Source organism: Coenobita brevimanus, chromosome 70 (genome assembly GCF_032717465.1).
Source record: "Coenobita brevimanus isolate Jiangsu-jjx chromosome 70, ASM3271746v2, whole genome shotgun sequence".
Lineage (NCBI taxonomy): Eukaryota > Metazoa > Arthropoda > Malacostraca > Decapoda > Coenobitidae > Coenobita > Coenobita brevimanus.
In genome coordinates, this window is record NC_137023.1 from 43,276,593 (window position 1) to 43,299,880 (window position 23,288).

A 23,288-nucleotide genomic window follows, 5' to 3' on the forward strand; every position below is an offset into this window, starting at 1 on the left:
AAGAAGGAACGAGGTGTCAACAAGGAAAAAGGCGTGAGGAAGAAGAAAAGGAGAAAAAAGGAAGAAGGTAAAGAAAAAAGAAGGAGGCACGAAGAAGAGAATGAGGAAAGGAGAAGAAAAGGGGGGAAGGTTGAACAAAACATGGGCAGAAGATGGAAGGAAGAAGAAAGAAGGAAGTCGAGGAGAAAAAGATGATAAACTGAGTGAAGGAGGGAAAAAGAAAAAGATAAAGAGAGGGAAGGGACAGATATTAGAAGAGGCTGAGGAAAGGGAGAGGAGAGGAGAGGAGGGGAGAGAAGTAGTCTGGAGTGCAAGAAAAAAAGCGAGATAAAAAGAAGACAAGAAAGAGAGAAAGAAGGAGGGAAGAAGAAGAGACTGAGAAAAGGGAGGGAAGTGGGACAGGGATAAGGAGGAGGAACGGATAGAGAAAGAGAACGCAGAAAGATGGGACGAAAGAAGAGGAGGAAATTTGAGAAGGGAAAAATGAGAAAACCAGGAGGAAAGAAATGTAGGAAAATAAGAGCGGGGACGGTGAGAGAGAGAGAGAGAGAGAGAGAGAGAGAGGTAAGAATGATGAAGATTCAGTGAAGGACGAGAGGCGATGAAGAACATGACGAAGGGGGAGACGGTAATAACGAGGAGTAAAGGTGGACGAAAAAGAAGAGGGGTGAGAATGATGTCATAGGAATTAAGTACAGTCACCCCAAACAGTATCGCGCAGGTAGGGTACGGTGATAAATTATAACTCATGAATTCTCGGTAAGATTCATTTGTAACCACTTTGCTATACACATAATAATAACAATACGGATTAGAAAATATCACAAACAAGCCATATATTGCATCCTTGAGAGGGCAAGTTTATCAGTATGGGGGAAAAAAAAAAATCGTTGTTCAGTTTCCAATAGCCATTGTCCGGTGTCTCAAATTGCTTCGCGTCAAGTGTGCACCGATATTTTTTGGTGTGCAAGTGTACATACGTTAAATCGCTTAACAGGGTGACAGGGAAGAGATGTGAGGAATGAGAAGGAATGGATAATGAGAGTGAAAAAAAAGGAGGGACAATGTGTACGGTAAAGGATGAGGATGACTGGTTGGATGGAAAGGAGAAAGGGAAAAGGAGGATAGGGGTAAGGTGACGAATAGAGGGAGGTGAGAGAGAAGGAAAACGTAGAGAACAAACAGGGAAAGGAGAAAGCATACGGAAAAGGACATAGATGGATGGAAGGATGGAGGAAGGACTACAAGAAAAGAAGGCTAAGATATACAAGGAGATCTAGAAGGTGAAAAGACGGAAATAACTGAGCAGAGGTGGAGAAGGGTGTGACGGAGGCAGGATGGTGATGAGCGGAGAGAGAAGAGAAGCAATAGAAAGGTAGAGAGGGAGGACGGAGAGAAGAGAGAAGAAGAGAGGGAGTGAAATGGAAGAGAGGGAATCAGGATGGAAGAAAAGGAAGAAGGAAGGAAGGGAGTTAAATTAAGTGAGTGACGAAGAGGGGCACAGGGGAGAGAAGACAGGTAAGGGAGGAGAACGGAGGGAAGGGGGTTAAGTGTGGAGGGTGACAAAGGGACAGAGTGAGGAGGTGAGAAAGGACAGAAAGGACGGATGTGAGGAAGAAGGGAGAGAAAAGAGGAAGTACGGGAGAAGGAAGAGAAGGGAGAAGGGGAGGAAGAGAAGAGAAGGGGAAGGAGAGACGAGAGAGGGGGGAAGGAGAGACGAGAGGAGGGGGAAGGAGAGAAGCAGGTTCACAGAAGGAGAGAGGAGATGAAGTAAAGAGGTTGGAAAAGGAAGCGAGTGAGAGGAGAGGACAGAAGAGGAGGGGGGAGGAGAGGAAATGACGAAAGGAGAGAAGAGAGAAATGAGGATGGAGGGAGGGGAGAAGAAATACGAGTTGTCAAGCAGGATGAGAGATTACAGCGACAAGGTTAGCGCCGTCAATAACAGGCATATACGTGTCAACAATACACACACACACATGAATACCCGAAACTAGGCACAAAAATTAGCGAGAAAAATAAAGGTGAAAACAGAATTAACAGACACATGAAGAAGGCCGTTTTCTCGTGGACTTAGGAGACTGACATACGCCTCTTCCTTGCCAGTAAAAAAAAGGAGAGAAGGAAAGAGGGGAGAAAAAGGAAAGAAAGAGAAAAGAAGGGAAGTGTGTGTGTGTGTGTGTGTGTGTGTGTGTGAGAGAGAGAGAGAGAGAGAGAGAGAGAGAGAGAGAGAGAGAGAGAGGGTGCGGACAAGGGCAAGAAAGGGGGAAGATGATGGAAAAAAAACAATGAAAAATAAAACAGACTCATCGGACCACACCCTCCTAAGCTGAAGAGCCTCCTTTTCGACCTTCCCTAACCAGTCTAATTTCAGTATCTGCCATGTTAATCTTTTCTGCCACGTTATTTTTGCGAACCGTGTCGATATTTAACCTCCCCAATCTAATAAGGTCTTTCATCCTGCGTTCTTGTCAGTTTTAGAGGCTTTTACGCAGCTTAGGGGAGGATTTTCGAAGTGGAGGGTTAAGATGCAGTTGAAATTGTCCTTCCTAAAACTGAACAAACTCGTCTTTAGGTAGCAAAGATAAAACTGAATTGAAGTTCTTTGGCTATTGAAGTTAAGACGGATAAGCTAACAATTACGTGAATATCAATGTGCAATATACAGAATGCACGGTGGCTCACATGTAACGCCCTGCTTCTATTCTGCCGGGCTCGTGTGTGGCGGGGGGAGTGGGGACGGGTCAAGGTCAGTGTCACCAGCATCTACTCAGCATCATGCATTTATTTCCTACTGCCAACGCCACAAGCTCGTCCACACTAGCCCATTAAGCCGTCCCTGCAACAAAATCAGATACCGTCACGTGGGTTTCAAGTGGAGTGCTATTCGGGCCAGCCTGTACATCACGAAGTAGGGCATCATTAATTGTATTTCTGCTGCTGCCACATTAGTTTCTATAGTAAATTATAAAGAGGATATTATTGGTAAAATACGCATATACAGTATACGTGTGGCTAACAAGATTTGATACGTAAATTTAAATGTCAAAAAAGAGGTGCCAGAGAACACTCTAAGACTACATGAAAAGGTTCTCATTACACCTGTCACCTATTCATAATATCCGAAGGCATTTCAAATTTACACAGGCGCTAAAAATGATGATGATGATGATGATAATGATGATGACGATGGTGATGATGATGACGATGATGATGATGATGATGAGGCAATAATAATAATAAATATCTAAATAAACGACTACCGCTCTTCTTAAAATGATCAAAACCCTGAATCAAAAGAGAGTGCCGATTGAGCTAATACCATAAATACAACTACGACAACTGCATTTACTTTCAATTAAAAAAAAAAAGATACACTAATCGGGTGAGCACCAGACCATTTTTACTCATCCTTGGAAGTCTAACAGGGGAATAAATTACATATATTTTATTTTGCCTTAGTGGTTGCTTCGGATGTACTCTGTTAGTTTTGCTTTGGCTACCACCAGTCGATTTCGTTCACCGCTGACGTCTAATCTATTCATGCGATTTTCAGAAGATTTTACTCAGTTTAGAAGACCCTTGGAACGGTGGGGGGAGGGGTTTTTGACTAAATAAAATTGTCCAAAGGTAATAAAATAAATAAATAAAAAGAGGGGAAGGGGGAAGGTAAGACGTAATTTCAGTGAGGAAGCTGCACTGACGGGTCAGAAGCAGCGTCACATGCAAATCAGCCTATTATCACAATTGCACTGATCATAACTGTCATCACAACAGCTACAAACCACAACTACCAGTAACCACAACTGTCACCACCACAATAACTACACACCACAACTGTCATCACCATCATAAATCATTACCATACTTACCACTCGCCACAAATATTACCACACCTACCTCTAGTCATTAGTGTCATTACCACCACTACCGTAACCATATCTATACTTATCACTAACCACCACTGTCACCACCACTACTCTAACCATACACAATTAACACGACTCACAGTTACCAGTACAGATGGCTTCCCGAAACATTACTCACCTTTACATCACCAACACCACCATTATGATAACCTACAAGCAGAGGCCAACACCACAACAACCACTTCTACAGCCATAACAATTGCCACCACCACAACCACAGCCACCAATGCCACAGCCACCATCACCACCACCAAAAAGCAAGGAATCAACAACTACAACCATTACCACCACCGCCACTACAACTTAAACACAGCTGCCGTGGATAATGCAACCTGTACGTCTGGCATTCTTCTTCCTTTCTGGGTGCTTCCTGTTCGACACCCACATGCATCCCACGCTATGCCGGCGCCCACACCCACACTGGAGCTTACACCCGCAGGCATGCCAACGCCCATGTCAACGCTCTCTCTCTCTCTTTCTCTCTCTCACTCTCTCTCTCTCTCTCTCTTAACACAGTCGGTACGACGTTATTTTCAGTTCACTCTGGTCAACATGCGATTTTTTAAAAAGCTGAATAAAATCATCTGAATGCAGCACGAATAAACAGCAATGTCATCGTAGTGAATGGGTTAACTCTTACAATACACTGACGTTTTTCACTGTATTTTTGTTACCACCACCAAAGATAGGAACGACCTCTCATAATGAAGGGGTTAAGGAAAGCTCTGTCTAAGCCATGCTATTCTAAAAGTCTTCTCAGAGGCGCATAAAATCTACTAGAGGTCACATGAATAAAATAATAACCAGGGGTCATCTTACTGTAGGGGTTAAACGTAATCTTTCTAGGCATCCTGGAATGACCGCATCTTGGTAGAGTTTCTTCTGTTAAACATTCCTTAGATGGAACAACTTTTGGCAGGCTAGTATCTTTCGTTAGCTTTTTTATTTACTGCAAAACTTACATATACAGCCAGTACTCATTATAAGTCAGGAGAGTTCTTCCAAAATACTGCGAGCTTTTTTTATAAACTGGTGGACGCTGAAAACTGGGCTTTATAGGAATAAGAGGAAGGAGGCTTAGGTTTATGACTTTCGACGGCACGAGGGTCACTAAGGATGACTAGTTTTTGCTTAGCCACAATCTTCCCGTATAGCAAGAGTCACAGCAGCCAGTTAACACCCACGTCCCCGGTTGTAATGCTGAGGGAACACGAGCAAAGGGGAAACAAACCAATCCTCCCACTCCGACCAACCCGAGAATCGCACAAGGGTTCTTCTAGTTGCACGTCAGATATGCTAACCAATGTACCACAGCCTCCTCCCGTGCCAATGAAGCTTTAATGGGCATTTCTCCTGCACGTTAATGAGGACTTACATGCAAAGAAAACAGTTAAAATGGAGACTTAAAAACGAAGACTGATCATAATTACATCATTCAACAACCACAGTCACAATCACCCATCTCATTAACAATCCTCTCCAGTAACTATACAACTTTCAGCACCCACATTCCAAATCAAACACAGCCAAAACAGTCCACAACAACCACCATTTCATTCATCAATAAGACAGTAAAAACACAATCCTTCACCACTAAAATCCCCTTAACTACAGATTTCAATAACAACACAATTACAACCCGTCACACGTACCTTAACATCTGCCACACTGGCCAGAACCATCAAAAGTACGGCCCTCTACAACTACCTCATACACAACTACAGCATTCCACAATTACCATCCCCTACACAACTGCCTCCCTCCGCCCTCCCCCCTCCCCTTACTCACTGGCTCACTCTCACTCTTCGTTAATGTTCAGCAAATTTGGGGATGAGGCTGAGGGATGCTGCCACAAGGTCACACACACACACACACACACACACACACACACACACACACACACACACACACACACACACACACACACACACACACAAACCATCAACAAACACAAGAACGGATGCAAACAAAAACACACAAACACACACACACACAAAGACCCTTCCTACCCTCAAGCTATTTTTCGTGTCCATGTCTCACTCACTCTCACTCTCTCGCTTAAATATTCAACAAACCAACCCGTAGAGCCTGGAAAATGCCAACACAAGGTCTCTCACACGCACCCTGCCTCTCCCTGCCTTGTCCCTCCCTGCCTCTCCTTGCCTCACCCTGCCACCATCTATCCTGCCCTTCCCTGTCTCACACCAACTCTCCCTTAACTGCTCAATAAATTACGTGGTAGAGATTGGAAGATGCTAACACAGTGTCACACACACACACACACACACACACACACACACACACACACACAAACAAACACATTCTCTCTCTCTCTCTCTCTCTCTCATTTCCACTCTTTTCTTATCTGTTCTTCCTCTGAACAGCAAACTCCTATACACTACATTCTTTCCTCATTTTGTAAAGGAGACAAAAGAAAATAAAGCTCCACCAAAAGCCCACCCCTGAACCCGTAGACTGCTAAACACTGCTATTGCTGCAGCTGCTGCTGCTGACGACGACGACGACGACGACGACGCACACACACTTCATTACACCAAGATATAACGTCCTTCGTGCCGTGCGCAAGGGAACCCATCTGATGGGTTTCCTTTTGACTGGCAGGTAACGTCAGTAAATCACACGGTGTACAGGGTTGATCTTGACCTCTGAGGTGACTCTTGATCCTTCTGACCCCAAAGTTCCTTAATGTTAAATGGGCAATGCCCTCTCGGTATTGCTAGATTGGCTACAGAGTGTTTACACACACATACACACACACACACACACACACACACACACACACACACACACACACACACACACACACACACACACACACACACACACACACACACACACACACATAAAGCTATTATAATTTTACTGTACTGTATACCGTCACCCTCATGAAGAAATTGCCTAAGTCATTCTTCGGCGATTTCTGGATTTTTGCCTAAATCAATTCTTCATCACGTGGCGCACCTATTGGTATAGCTGCCTTTGCCAGGTCTAGGGTGTGAGTGGTCTGAAATGCGCCTCAAGATTATGCCGGTCATTTAAAAGTTAAGAAAATGAGACAGGTTTTTCTCGATTTCCCGAAAAGTAGAAAAAATGACTTAGGCAGGTTTTTTATGAGGGTGACGTATATGACAGTGCCAGAGTGGAAGAGGAAGGGAAGGAGAGAAGGAGGAAAATTCACTTGCTTTATGTTAACGAACTGGAAGGTAGGAAAATTCATTTACATTATGCTAATAAACCGTAAAAAAACAAACCAGTAAGCCAACACTAGCTTACGCCCACTGAACAGTCCCGGTGTGTGTAGTAAACAACCGTACTAAACACACAAAAGCCAGACAACACATCACGTTTTATGCAAGACAGGCCAACTGTTCATTTTCAACAGCTGTAATAAAAAAGGCGTAAATATAAACTTAGAATATATATGCAAAAAAATCATATGTCTACTACCAACAACAGATAATAATTGTTAGTGAAGAGAGACTGTATTAGTACCTTTCATTCACATACGGACAGACAAACGAGCAATCTTACGTTATATTTTCAGCGCTTTACAAAGGGTATCTGTTAACTCAGGCTCCTACGACTCGCTCAACTGGGCAAAACCGTCTGACCTTAGCTGGAATGGAGTACTGCACTAGAGTTATCCAGACAATATGAGAGCTAATGGTCACTAACGTTATTTACACTCTCAGGCTCCTGTTACTCCCATCTGAGTAAGTAAAACGTGTGGCGTCAGCAAAGAACAGAATACTAGAGCAGTCCCAAACTTGAGACGGTTAATGGCAATCTGGTTCACTCCAAAAAAAACGACAAAAACAAGCTGACATAATGACTACAGTAATCATTTTATTAGTAAACAATATGTGTATTATATTATGTATATAAGAACATTTCCTGAGGATGCGAGGATGAACTTTACCCACGTCTTCCCTGCTTGACGTATAAGGTGATTAATTCCTTTTGTATGGTAATGCCTTCGTTTTTTCAATTTTCGCTACTGCCAGACATACATATTTTGTTAAACCATTTACACCTATGACGTATTTTCATTTTTTGCTACCACCAGACGATTTTATTCAGACTGAGTGGCTTCTGAAGTAAGGAGGTTAGATTCAGCCTAAACAGCCTTCTTCTAAAATAGAGCTGAATATGGTCACTGAATAAGGACTGGGGCAAACCTAGTGCTGCACAGGGGTTAAAGGGTTTTTGTTTAATTCCTCCTGTACCAGCCTTCTTCCTAAGCTCAATAAAAAAAAATCTGGTAGAAGGAAGAGTTATAATCATAGGGAAAGTGGCGCTGAAACAATCCCCTCCCTCCTCTTCCCCTCCCCTTTGTTCTGGGATAAAGAACTGGTACTCCCTTCTCCTAGAATATTTAATAGAAGCAGTTCCGAACCTCCTACGGTACAACACGAGGAAAAGGTTGAAGCTAAAGTGTTTCCTCCTCTGAAGATGTGAGAGATCGTTTGTTTATTACCTCACCCCATGTGATTATAGCTGTGTGTGTGTGTGTGTGTGTGTGTGTGTGTGTGTGTGTGTGTGTGTGTGTGTGTGTGTGTGTGTGCGTGCGTGCGTGCGTGCGTGCGTGTGTGTGTGTGTGTGTGTGTGTGTGTGTGTGTGTGTGTGTGTGTGTGTGTGTGTGTGTGTGAGAGAGAGAGAGAGAGAGAGAGTAAAGGCAATTTCCTCACATTTTTTAGCCATATGGAAAAAAAAAAAACTTCCCCTAAACCAAAGACATGATAAAATATAATACCTTCTAAATTAACAAACAAGTCTTATTTGCATATTTCTTTTAAAACCAACCACTTGAGGCAAAACAGGTTGGGATTAAGAGATTACGTTTTTTTTATAGGTGTCTACTTAACTCGCTTTATCGCTCACCGAAACTTGTCCTTCCCACTTTCTTCCTTCATATTTTCATTTTTTTTTTTTGTTCCCTATCCTCTCTGTCTTTCCTCCCCACCCCCTTCTCTCCATCACCTCTCCTCCAACAATTATCTCCATCTCCTCCTCCTCTTTTAATGTCCTTCTCACATTCGTCCTTCCCACCTTTTTCCTTTTCATTCTGCCTGCATTTATTCTGTCTTTCTTCTGCCCCCTGTCCTCTCTTCTGTCACATTCCCCTTCACCTCCTTATCTCTTTATTCTCCCCCTCACTATCGCCTTCTCCTCTTTATATGTCTTACCTACGTTCTTCCTTCTTACAGTCACTTTGTTTACCCATCTCTCATTCCTTCTATTCTCTCTTCAGCCTTTCATTCCCTTCCCTCATCTCTCTCTGTCTCTTTTCGCAAGTCGCTTCTTGTCTCGCTGTATCACTCCCGCATATTTGTCCTTCCCAACGTCTTTTTTCTTACAATGTTCATCTGGTCATCAAGCCTTTACTCTCATCATCTATTTTTTTTTTTCTCCCTGTCTCTCACCCCATTCTTCCTTATTTTCCTTGTCTTCACTGTTTGTGTCTCTTCTCATCTCGCCTTATTACTCTTCCTAGATGCCTGGCCTTCCCACCTTCTTCATTTTTACGACTCATCGATTTTTCACGTCTCCCTTCCGTCCCTTCTCCCTTCGTTTGTCAGAGTCTCCTTTCATCTTATTTTCCTTTCTTCCCTCCTCCTTACCGAATCATTACTGTGCCATTTACTCGTCCAAAAAACTGAGAACCATGCAACAATGAACAATGTTATACACAATATTACTAGCGCCTTACTGATTCAAATGATGTATTATGCAGTACTTGGATTTTTACTCCCATGAAAAATTCCATCACAGTTTTCCATACAGCATCATGGCCACTCCCGCTTCCTTCTTCCACCTTCGGCTGGAAAGATAAGTGGGTGGGAGAGATTCCTTGCCTTGTTATCCTTTTCCTGGATTCATAGAAGAGGTGTCAGAGTTAGCACTTATTCTAAATCAATTGCCTCCAAGTGACCAATAGGTTTGTTGCTGTTTGCTTACATTTGTACACCTTCTCCCCTTTTCCCTGCCTCTCTTCTCCTCCTTTCCTTCTTCTCTTCTCCTCATCCCCTCCCTCTCTTCTCTTCCTCCTCTCTTCCTTTTCACATCCTCCCCTCCCTTTCGTCTCCTTCCTTCCCCCTCTCCACCTCCTCCCACATCTCTTTTCCACCTCCCTTCCCTTTCTCCCAGTACACTCGTCCTTCTCCGGTCCTTCCTGCCATTCCTACCCACATTCCATCTTCAAATGCCATCTGCCACTTTTGCTCCTCTTCACTCATTATTATTCATTACACAAGCTTCCTCTCTCTCTCTCTCTCTCCCCTTTCTTTCTACCATCTCATTTTTCATATTGTCTTCATATACTACGTTTCAACCCTCTCTCCTCTCCCTCATCCTCTCCTTCTCTGTCTGTCTGTCTGTCTCTGTCTGTCTGTCTGTCTCTGTCTGTCTCTGTCTCTCTCTCTCTCTCTCAGCCCTACCCCCTTCCCCCTCCTCCCTGGGCTTTCCTCTTGTTCTCTCCCTCAGGCTCCTCCCCATAATATCCTCCCTGCCTTCTCTCTCTGCCACCCTCCCTCCCTCCCTTCCTCGCAACATCGCTCCCTCCATCAGCCTCCACATCCCCTTCCTTCACCCCCATCCTCTCTCCCTCTCTCTCTCTCTCCCTATCTATCTATCTATCTATCTCTCTCTTTCTGGAAATACGAAGAAATACAAAGAAGTACAAACAGCAACAGACTTTTTAGTCCTTTCAAGGCTGTTTGTTATGAGTTAAAACTAAGATATCTATTTTCTTACTCAAATACAAAGATAAAAAAGAGAAAATCTCTCTCTCTCTCTCTCTCTCTCTCTCTCTCTCTCCTTCCCATCCCTCTTCTCCTCTACCTTCCTCTCTCATCCGTTTATCTTTCCCACTCCTCCCCCCCACTGTTGTCTCTTTCTCTCCATCTCTCCCCCTCCCCCTCTCCCCCAACAGGTTTCTCTACCCTCTTCCACGCCCCTCCCTTGACCCATCCTCCTCCTGCTCCTCCCTCATCCTTCTCCCCCTCCTCCTCCCCCTCTCCGTCTCCTCCTCGCTATATAAAAGCTGTCTCACTGCCTCACAAACTCAGTTGGCTTCTCTGCTTCAGTGTTATTACTTGAACGAAACAGGTAAGTTACGTGGGGTCCTCCTGGCTCCCACTTAACCCCTTCAGCTCGGTGACGTCTTGCTGCCTCCGTGCGATTTTATTCCGCATTAGGGAGACCTCTCGTCGTGAAGAGATTAATGGAGACACCTGCTAGTCCCTTCACCGAGTGTCTCTCTGGCTAAATGTAAGATAACATGGCGGTGGCAAGAACGTAATTGCATCGTACTGAGAGGGTTACATTTCCAGCCAGTAACTTAACTTTGACATAGTGTTAATATCCGCTTTACTCTGTGTCTACTTGTCATGCTATAAAAGTAATGTCGGTATTGTTTGTTTAGACTAAGTTATATTTTGTGACATTACTGACTTGACCGCCTGACTGCGACTGTCCCCCCTCCCCACACATTTTTCCTTAATGTGTATGTGTTGTTTGATGGTTCAGCTTCGTTGTCTCGAAATGTGAGAGTTGTGGCTCACTCTGGATGCGCTTTGGCTCAGAGGAATGGGATCGTACTTTTCTCGCCTTAGAGTTCTTGGCACCTATTCTTTACTGGTTTATTCAGCATAGTTCAGCTTATGAGAAGGCACAATTTAGTTAATGTATCAAGGCAGAAATAAACTGGTAAGAAAGAGGAGCGAAGGAGCTTCCCCATATCGACGAGAATCCTGCCTAGGGAAACTAATTATGTCAGGGCCTACCTTCTTTTCATATGGTTTATTTTACCTCATTAAGCTGCATGTATATACTCCCTGAAAGTGCAAAACTGGCATTTACTTAAGTGGTCTGTCTGTGATGCTGTGTCTAGGCGTTTAAATCTGCCGAGAGAGAGAGAGAGAGTAAAAAAGTTTCTGAAAGCCAGTCGTTTCGCTTTATATTCTAAAATTATATTTCATCTCTGTTAGGAATCTTTCACTTTTCTTGTCGTATTCTATCTGTTCAGTTATCATCGTAGTCAGATTCCTCTCTCTTCATTTCATCAGGACTTAAGAACAATTCGTCGCTATCACTTTCCGCCTTAATCTCGTGGAAATTCCCTTCTCGAAAAAAAGTGGGAGTCCATCCCATTAAAATTAATATCTATCTTTACGTCTCTGCTTTTTTAATTTTTTCTCTGTTGCCTTTGAATTCTTCTCCATCTCTCCAAAATTCATCCGTATCCAACTGAAATTAATTTTGATCCTAAAAAGTAATTCCTGTCTTATTAAAATTCATATATCTGTAAATTTTACCTCTTTAAAAATCATCTCTATCCTTCTGACTTTCATTTCTATCTCGACCAAAATCATCCTTTCCTTACTAGAACTCCGTCACCGAAAATTCACCTCTGTAATCAAAATACATAATTCTCATGAAAAACCCTCTCTCCTCTCTCTCTCTCTCTCTCTCTCTCTCTCTCTCTCTCTCTCTCACCTGAAGTTCTCTACTCTTTAAAAATCACCTCCATATGAACAAAATTACTCTCTAAACGGAATAGCTGAATCTTATCACTTTCAATTTTAATTCTAATCTGTGAAACTTTACCCTTATCTAACCAAAATTAACCACTGATCAAAATTTCTCTGGTTTTATCATCATCAATTTCTCACAAAAAAAAATTGGCTCTCTAGGTCCTTTGAAATTCACCTCCATCTCTTTTTGTAAAATCTGTACCCTCTCTCACTTTCATTTTTAATTCTAATATGATGAAACTTTACCCCTATCTTATCAAAATAAATCTCTCCATCTTTTAAAATTCTCCTCCATCCCCTGAAAATTCATCGCTTATCGTAAAACCTGCACCCTCTCTCCCTCTCTCGCACGACCTGAGCTTCAACCGGTCCCGTACTCGGCACACGACCCCTCCCCCCGTCCCCCTCTCGCAGTGTGCTGACCTGTTGCTGACTTTCCCTCTCATCGCCCCGGACCTGCCTTGCCAACCGCGCCGCTCACCCTCTCTGTGCTGTCGAGGTCGTTAGTTCATTTACACACACGTTTACTCTCACTTTCCATACCTCTCACATACATACACTAACACACACATAGTCCGTCTATCCTCTCTCTCTCTCTCTCTCTCTCTCTCTCTGCAAGATCCTGCCTGCCTTGAGTATAGCAGTCGTGCCCATGCAACTACACATTTGTCCCTACTTAGCAACGACCCTTCCTCCCACGATACGCCATCCTCCATCACTGTAGCCTCTCACAAAAACCATATTCTCGGTAGCAATGAAGAATTCGTAGTTCCTGTTCCTTAGCAATTTATTTCGCACATTGCAGTTTAATATTCCCTTACATATTATTCATATTGTCCTAAACTCTATAAAGCTGGCATTAACACCACACGAGAGGATAAAGGTGTAATGTGGAGAATAAGTAGCAAAGAAAGAGATGTTACGATATTTCCAAAGCCACTTACAATTTCAGCTGTTCACCTCTCCACCTCCCCTCCACCCAGCCATCAAACACTCTCTCAGCCAAGACTCTCACTTTCCCTTGGCTCCACACGGCCCAGCCACCTCGAAGAATTTCTGTGTATTTCTCCCATATCAACTTCTAAGCCACAATTTCTCGATGCTGTGTAAAAACCTAGTGAGATGTTGCCAAAGTAACCACTGATGATAAAAATAACAATAATAATAATAATAATAATAATAATAAAGGGGAATCTTGTTTATTACGTTATGATTTGCCGAAGAAGGTTGCTGAACAAAAAAAAAATAATGTACTTAATATCTTCTCATATGCAAGTATTTATGTATGTGTTCTCATCACCTTCAGACATTTATTTTATTCATCTTAGGGGCCAATTTTCGGGCTGGAGGGGTTAGTTGCCCAGCAGCTTTTATTAATCCCTTCACCACCATACGCCTCTCCAACGATTAATATAATCGTACGAAAAGATTATAAGAGGCGTCATCCGGATTCAAAGGGTTAAGAGAGATAGAGTCTCATGGGTTTGAACAACCGCGGATGGTACAGAGAGACTACAGACTGGGACCGTACCCTGGCGCTTCAGTCAATGACCCGGTTTTTCTTGTTTGACTTCCGTGTTCATCTTCACTTCGTGCGGAACTTGGTCTCCTTTCTCGGGCAAAATTGGCATTAGCTTTTAGTTTACGCTATCCATCGTCTTCCATATATATATATATATATATATATATATATATATATATATATAGAGAGAGAGAGAGAGAGAGAGAGAGAGAGAGAGAGAGAGAGAGAGAGAGAGAGAGAGAGAGATAGATAGATAGATAGATATAGATAGATAGATAGATAGATAGATAGACAGATATAGATATAGATAGATAGATAGACAAACAGACAGATAGATATAGATATTTTAAATGCATAAACGAAATATCCAAAGGATGTAAGCTGGCAAAAAATTCTTTCCAGGAGAGAGAGAGAGAGAGAGAGAGAGAGAGAGAGAGTCAGTAACGTGAGACTAAATCGTGTCCGTCTGCTTCATGGCAGATGGTCTTGTTTTACTTGGCATGAACGTACATCAAAACAGACCATTCTTTAATTAAACAGATATCACCCCGGCTATACTGGAATGGTAGATATACTCAAATTGTAAAAAATGACAGACAAGCATAGTCATTACATTTTCAGAGTTAATCAGCACATCATACCAGGTTCACTATCTGATGCTGCAACAAGCTGATAAAGCCTACACTGAAAACACATCCTCTTATTAAACCTAACCATCACGAGTCTGGGAGAAAGAGACGATCGGACTAAACAGATATGGATATCACTTACTAACGCATTGAAATTACAACACACTAGGTGATGTGGATAACAGCTTACTGACGCATTGAAATTCTCACTTATTTATAGAGACAAAAGTTCGCCTAATATTTCACATCTTTTTACTTCATATTTACATCTACTGGCTAATATTTCTGAGATGACACAAGTTGGTACATTTCTCTGTTTACATATGATTCTTATTTATATAATGTGTCAGGGAAAGAAGTGATGGTAATGCCTGAAATGTGAAGGAAACGCAGTGTAAAATTGCCGTATGGGCGAGTATTTGTCCTTAACTATATATTTGGATAAAAACTTAATAACGCGTTGAAATTTCCTCCTATTGTACGCTTCCTTCTCTCCCTCCCTCCCTCTCTCTCTCTCTCTCTCTCTCTCTCACACACACACACACACACACACACAGACACACACTTCATTACAAGAGTTGTCTCTCACGCATTAGGGTGTGGGAGATGAGGGTGGTGGCGACGAATTGTGGTGACGTGAGTAGTAGTAAGAGAAAGAATTATGGGTCGTATTCTAGGTGGCACAGGATGCTTCGTGGCACTTCTTCCTGAGCGGTTTGTTCTGCATATTTCCTTTTAAGAATATTTTGTGTGTTATTTATATCTCTTCAATATCCACGTATTCTCCGTTAACGATATACGAGAGGAGTGTGAGGTGTGATGGGAAGATTAAATCGCTATGGAGGAGTTGTTACGAAATCTCTAGGTCGCTAATACAACCCTTTGTTGAGAGTGATGGGGGGGGGTAATGGGAGGGTAATGGTGAGAATGGTGAGCCTGAGAGGAGCGGTGAAGGTAGTGACAAAAACTGTTAAATAGCTACAATAATGGTGAGAGAGAGGAAAGGGAAGGGAAGGAAGGAGGGGTGGAGAGAGAGAGAGAGAGAGAGAGAGAGAGAGAGAGAGAGAGAGAGAGAGAGAGAGAGGAAAAAAATGTAGGAAAGGAGTAGGGGAAAAAAACTGGAAGGGAAAAGAAGGAGAAAAAGGAAGAAAAAAGAAAAGAAAGAAGGTAAAGAAGGGCATAAGGAAGGAAGAAGTCAGAGAAGATGGGATGGAGCAGGGATGGAGGAAGGAGGAGGAAGAAGACTGTTAAGTGAGAAGGGATGGAAGAAGAGAGAGGGAGGAAGGAGCATTTTCGTCTCATCCCCGTATCATCATGACCTATTATGGCAGAGGGGTCAGGGTTGGAAGGAGTGAATGGAGAGAGAGAGGGAGAGAGAGAGAGAGAGAGAGAGAGAGAGAGAGAGAGAGAGAGAGGGGAGGAACAAGGTAAACAAAGTGCATCTCCACCGCCAGTCACCATTCTCTCTCTCTCTCTCTCTCGGCGCATTGCAGTACACCCCAGTACCCTACTGTATGCCATCGATACAAAATATTTCAACATCAGAACGACTTGAACCACCTACACGAGAATGCCAGGATGCTACATAGAAAATAAGTCTCAGTAAAGGAGGTGCTACGAATCTTCATGTGCCAGTCAAGAGTACAGACCTCAACCTCTTCACTATGATGACGTACTTTATATTTCAATCTGGCTACTTCAGACCATTTCATTTGGGTTAGAGAGAGGTTGTGATGGGGTTGATAGAGACGGTTTCTAGTCCCGTCACTTTAAGGAAATCGTCTGAGGGTAACAAAAAATAAAAAAAGAAAGTCAGCAGATTCAACAGCTTAGACATACGAGAATATAACACCAGATCAACGCCTAGTATGACAGGACAATGGGGGCTCTTCTTCTTTACATCTCGCGCTAATAAATAAATAAATAAATGAAATAAATCTTTAGTTAGGAGGCTATAAAAAATAACTCTCAATGTCTCGATAGCAGCTGAGTGTATTTTATCTTTTTTCTAATGCTGGGAGACGTGTAGTGCTTCTAGGATTTGAGACGGGTGAATCTGCGTAAGGTTTGCATTTTGAGTGAATGGATGTGTGGCTCTTTTCACTAGGTACTGTGCTGATAGTGTCTCTCTGTCTGTCTGTCTGTCTGTCTGTCTCTCTCTCTCTCTCTCTCTCTCTCTCTCCACAATTTCTTGATCATTTTCACCCCACTTACCTAGTAAAAGAAAGCAGGTCCTGGATAATTGTTGCTGATAAAGGTATTGTGGAATAAAACGTTGGTGGTGGTGGGGGTAGTGTATATGGCAAGCCGGGTGACTGGTATCCCCCGGGCCGTGACGTTACATGACATGATTTAGTGTGGCGGGCGCCCTGGGACAACACACCCTCCATGCACACGCCCACACTGCCCCACTCCTCTCCTGCGCACCTCGTGTGGGCAGGAATGGGCTGGGGCATGTGGGGGTGATGGGACCCCAGGGAGGTGGGCGAGTCCCGGGGCCCCGCCCGCTGCCCCGAGTGACCTCGCCCTCACCTGGTGTCTCTTGCAGGATGCGGCTGTTGTTGCTGACTCTGCTGGTGGCTGCCGCCCGTGCAGACAAGCTATTCCCGGGGCCACCTGAGGGTCGTGCTGCCAATAACATTGCTCAGGCCTTGGGTGGGTTTGGGGGGTACCTGCCTCCGACCCCTGTAACCACCTGTGAACCTGTGTACCGGACCTCCACTGCCACCTCTACCGTGCAACGGGTAGATGACACCACCATCGACAGAGTGGTCACACGTACCGATCGTAGTACGGTGACGTCAACCCAGGTTGGCCGCACCACCCTATTCACTACCAGCACCGTCAATATTGGCCAGACCAGTTACTCAACGGTGGTACAGACCCAGTTCACTGATTATCTGAGTTCTGTACTGAGGACAGTGACTGCCCCAGGTTCCACCACGGCTGTACAAATCACGACCACACGGAGACAGACAGTACAGGTCACCACTACCATCACCACACGTTCCACTGTAGGCCAAGATGTTACCATCACCAGGACAAGAACTGAGACCGACGTGAGACCAACAACAATTACTAGCCGACAGGATCGAGTAGTGACGAACACCGTGCCCGTGCAGCCACCGCCTGTCACTCGTACCTCCACATTCGTCAACGTACAGCAGACGACCGTGACAAGGCCAGGCCCCACACGCACTGAGCGGCGTACCACAGAGGTGCTCACCACTGCTACCACCACCACCACACGACAGGAGCGACCCGTGACTGTGACCCAGACCCGTACCAGCACTGATGTCATGTACACCACCATCACCTCAAGTCAAGTGATCCGTACTACGCGGACCCAGGAGGTGGTGAGGACGGAAACAACTACAAACGTCAACTTCCGCACAGACGTCCAACGCATTACTCAAACTCGCACCACTACACAGGTAGTGGGTGCCACTGTTACTCGGACATCTGTGGTCACACAGGTGCGACCAACCACAGTAACCAACAGACAGACAGTGGTTGTAACCGAAGGTGGTCGTGGCACCACCTACACTTCGACTATTGTCACTTATGTTACCCGCACCATCAACATCCCAGGTCAGGTGGTAACAGTGACTGCAGATCGCACCCAGGTTGTGAGCAGTGTGGTCTACACAACTCTGGGAGGCGTCAACACCATCACTGTCACCAACACTCAGCAGGAACCGTGTGGAGGTACTGCATACAATTACCAAGCACCTGCTGTTCCCTTCAATTTTTAATACTGCAACTATGCACTCTAAGCTCCACTACACGTTCTTCCCCAGCCAGCACCAGCCAGCCATGCCACACCCTGTCCCACCACACAAATCAAGAATCTGAAGACTGCCATGTGCATGACACTGACAAATGACTGAAAGATTCACGGATATACCCGTAAAAAGAGTTTGTACATGATACTTCAAATTTTGTATAATAAACAATAAATGTTAATTACCTTTCTTATCCTTGGAAACGAAAAATTATCAGCTCATCAACCAGGTAAGTTGTCGTGTCTGTCTGTAATGCTATGATGCCATACTAGTTGTTCCTGTGTGTTGTGGTGTAGTGTCTGAGCTAACTGTGTTGCAGGATGACGCGAGTGGGGGTGTTAGTGCTGCTGCTGGTGGCGGGGTCAGCACTGGCCGCCAAGCTGCCAACCATTCCCGGCCAGGCTCCCGGCAGTGCCAGGCAGCTCTTCCCTGGACCTCCCCAGCAACTCTTCTCATCTCAGAATCAGATCCGAGATTACCTGCCGCCCACACCAGGCCCTTGTATACCTTCCACGATATACCGTACCACGACCACAACCGTGACCAGCTACCGTGGCCAGACTCAGACTAATGTCATTACCAGTTTTATAGGACAAACGGTGACAAGCACAGTACAACGGCTGTCCACTATCTACTCAACACAGGTGACCTCTGTAGGTCGGCCCACCACCATCCGAACTACTGTGGTGTCCACCCAAACCCGCACCCGTACTCAAACAGGTGTCACCACAATATTTGGTGGTTTGGTAACAATCACCAATACGCAGACTCAAACAGCCATCAGCACGCAATACCGCTCTGTGGTGTCGACAGTGTTCACCACTGTGGGACAGACTCGCACTGAAACCAGAGTGTCTACCCAGGTCGTGCCTACCACGTACACTCGCACTGTTACCCAGACCAGGACAGAAGTGGTAACCAGGACACAGCCTCCAGTAACCACCACCAGGACGGAAACACAGATAAGAACCTCTGTCGTCACCTACACGCAGCCCGGCCAAATCTTCACTGTCACCTCTACTGTGTACAATACCAACTTTGTGACCAGAACTGTGACCCAGCCCGGTGCCACCATGACAGTGATGAGGACATTGGTCAACACCATTAGGAGCACTGTGGTGAACACCATGGTTAGCACGCAGGTGGCCACACAGACTGTGACCCGCACTCAGTACCAGACACGAACCGTCACTTCAGTCACCACGCAAATTATACCTACCACTGTGGTCAACACACAGGTGGTGTCTTCCACAGTCACCAGGACACAGGCCAGTACTCAGATTGTTGGCAGCACAGTGACGCGTCAGGTCAGCGTTACTAGCACCATCACAGCTGGAGGTTTAGATTCTACTAGATATGTTACAGTCACTAGCACAAACACCGAGACGCAGGGTGGAGGCCAGAGCACCACACAGGTTGTGAGGACAATCTACAGCACCAACGTGGTCACCAGTACCTCCTTCCTGGACCGTGTGGTGACGGTCACATCCACCACAATCGTACCGTGCACTGACGGAGGAGGCTACAATTATGACGCCCCCTCTGTTGCCTTCAACTTCCCCGGTTAGACTCTCACCAAGACCACGGGCACCAGGCGCACCACCATGCTTGTATATAACCTAAGCCCACAACACCATGGGCCGTATTTTCTTGGACTAGGGGGCTCCCTCGCCTCTAATTCCTTACAAATTTAGTTTTGGCCACTGCACATTAAGATTCTCTTGTATGCTATTTATGTAGTGTTTCAATATTAAGAAGACATGGATAACATATGAGTATGATGAGACGCAAATGCCAAAATAAATCGCTATGGAAGAAGTGTAGCAAATTCCCAAGTCCATGAGAACACGGCCTTCCGTCACACAAACCAGAGGCCAAAAGCATCCTACACAACAAATGCACGTAAAGGCCTATGATTAAACAGTCACTCTCCTGCTCAGCTGGGTGAAAAATGCTGAACAGGCAGGACGTCAACTCGGCACACACAACACAACCTACACAACCCATAAATCTACTGGATAAGAGTTTCATAATAAAATTGTCTTTCTATCCGTCTTTAACTGCAGGATATCCTGTTATACCCATCTTTAGCCACAAGGTATTCCAGTTATACAGACTATAACAGAGTAATCGTTCCCAACCTAGGGGCCATGGTGTATAGCTCAGGGGGTCATATGGCAGTCTTAACCCCCTCAACACAAGGACGTCTTTTATTCTCATTTTACTGTAACTTGGCCCACATTTTCGCTCTTTGCCGTTCATTTCACGTAGTTCAGTGGCAGAAAAAGCGGTTTACATCCTTTCCATTCCACCTCTTCGTGCCTAGCATAAATTTCTAGTGTTACTCTATTGCTATAATTCAGCATTCAAGACAGAGATGGCAACTTTAGGCCAAGTTAAAGTAAAAACAGTACAGCATTTACTTCCAGGCTATTTCATTCTACTATTAGTTTAAAGGAGAATACAGAATATGATTATAAAACCGTTTAAAAATATATAAACTTACGAAGACTGCACGGAGATAGCAAGAGTTTAATAGCAATGTTGTCCTCCTCGTCTGAAGGGCTTAAGTATCGATATCTGGAGTCACTGGAGACAGAATTCCATCATCAATATCCCGTGACAAGATGCACTACGAATCCTTTTCTGTCAACCACCTCATGCACATCATCTCGGGGGCAGCGTAAGATGAATTCCTGAACCTCCGAAGCGACTCATTTGCCCAAAACACTTTCAGAGGAGACAGACTGAGTATTGAGTAAGAATGTGATCATGTCCAAGTTATCAGCAAAATGACTGTCTGGGGATCTCTCTCTCTCTCTCTCACTCTCTCCATCCATCCATCCATCCATCTGTCTATCTATCTCTCTATCTATCTACCCATCTACATGCCTCTACAGTGTGAAGTTTTCCAAGCCGTTGACAATTTAAAAAAAAAAAAAAAAAAGGAAAAAGAAAATTAGTTCCACGTGGAAAATGATATCCTCGTCTGCATCCTAACTTTACCCCACCCACAGACACCCGACTTAATAGTAAAAGTGCAGTTCTGAAACATACAAACAAATGTCCAAAACACCTTTCTCAGTGTTCATTTTCGTGCAAGCAACTAGTCTATGTGTTTTGTTGGCTGAGTTGTTAACATTTCATAGCGTTTAGTGGTGGTGTTCTTGCTTAAGAGAGAGAGAGAGAGGAGGTGGTGAGATGACAAACCCTTGACTCCACTCCGTTCAGAAGAGCTGAATGTGGTAAGCCCCCTCCCTTTCTCCCACATTCACGAGGGCTGTATTCCACTCAAGGACGATTAAGGCACCTGAAGAAAACAAGTAACAATGCGTGGGTAAAAAAATAAAAACATAACTAAATAAATAAATAAATAGTCAATTTAGCGCACCTAATCTCTGGGAAGCAAATTTTGTACTGGAAATAACGCAACTTTTGTATGGTAGGTCCCGGGAGAAAAATACCCCAAGGACACTGAGAGATAATGAAGGACTGAGTTGTGCACTGTTCATGTGAGCGATATTTTTATGGTAGATTTCTGGCAGGGTGAATGGTCCACGAATTGTTTATTTTTTTTATTAAAATTAACGAGTTTTTTTTTAACTGGTCAATAATAAAAAAAAAAAAAAAAAAACTCAGAAACCAGGTGTACCAAAGCTTCATCCCCTGATTGCTGAAATAACTACTGTGATGGGCGTTACGAGAAGCTGATGGAAAAGGAAGGGTTGAGTCCAAGGCGCATGAGTGGACAGGACTAGATTCATTGCTCAAAAGATCATTCATGAATAGGAGGAAGAGTTGGTGATAGAAGAGAATTCTGACGAACGTCACTACTCACAACTTCAGAGGAACAGTGGCCGTCTACAACAGCAACTACAGAACGACACGAAAGGAAGCTAGAGATGAGGGCATAAACAGATGGACAGAAACCGTACGAGGGCAACTTGGAAACTAAAGATCTGTGCCAGACTCAGTTGATAGTCTATGAGGCACCATGTGCAATGACAAAGAGTTCACCAAAGTCCCGAAAGACGGATGATCAAGAATGTGAGGAATGTACGATGATCGGCAGTGGAGTGTCCCTGATGGAGCCAGTCCTGACGACTAGAGAGTTTTTAAGAAAAGTGGTTCATCAGTACTCATTGAGGACAGACTCAAAGATTTTGGAGATGCGAGAGGTTAAAACAACAGACCGATAGTTAGAGGGTTGGGAATGGTCACTCGCCTTTCGGACAGGCTGAATTAGAGCAAACTTCCAGCTAGAAAGGAATGTGCAAATTGGTGTACTAAGACCGAAGAGTTTGCCTAGGCAGGGTGTCAGCAAGAAGGCACTGTTTCTGTGAACAGCAGAAGGCACACCATCAGGATCGTGCGCAAGAATGAAATGCAAAAATACGTCATCGACTTGAAGGGGTGTGTCAGTAAGCATCTATGCCCATGGAAGCATCACAAAACTGAAAACCTCTTGTGCCTCTAAAGTATTCAGACCTACGCACAACACATGGCGTCACCCCGACTGGCGGCGCGGGGTCACACCACTTGACCTTTTTAACCGATGACGTACTTTGTATTTTATTCTTGATATCTGAATATTATTTTGGTCGCCTTAGGATACTGTAGATTTTCGAGATGGAAGTGTTAAATTTAGAGTTCATAAACTTCTCTACCGAGAAACTGTTAAAATTAAAGAAAACAAATCGAGTATCAGGAAAGAAAGAAAGAAAAAAAAATGACATCTTCGGCCATGGGGCCGCGAATTTCATTATGTCGGGTATAAAATGAAACAAGAGTGCAGAATCTTCCAATGCCTGTTGTTTCAAGAGCAAAAAATCTTAGTTACGAAAAAATTATAGTACGTTTTGCGAGTCTCA

The 23,288-nt window shown here is 44.1% G+C and overlaps 1 protein-coding gene across 1 annotated transcript; it reads left to right on the forward strand.

Moving 5' to 3' along the window:
* Positions 1 to 11,024: 11,024 nt before the first annotated feature.
* Positions 11,025 to 20,427, forward strand: LOC145406468 (uncharacterized). Its single transcript, XM_080277624.1, has 2 exons — positions 11,025 to 11,054; positions 18,737 to 20,427. Exon 2 carries the CDS (start codon positions 18,738 to 18,740, stop codon positions 19,983 to 19,985), a length of 1,248 nt encoding a protein of 415 aa, XP_080133750.1. The 5' UTR covers positions 11,025 to 11,054; position 18,737; the 3' UTR covers positions 19,986 to 20,427.
* Positions 20,428 to 23,288: the final 2,861 nt, after the last annotated feature.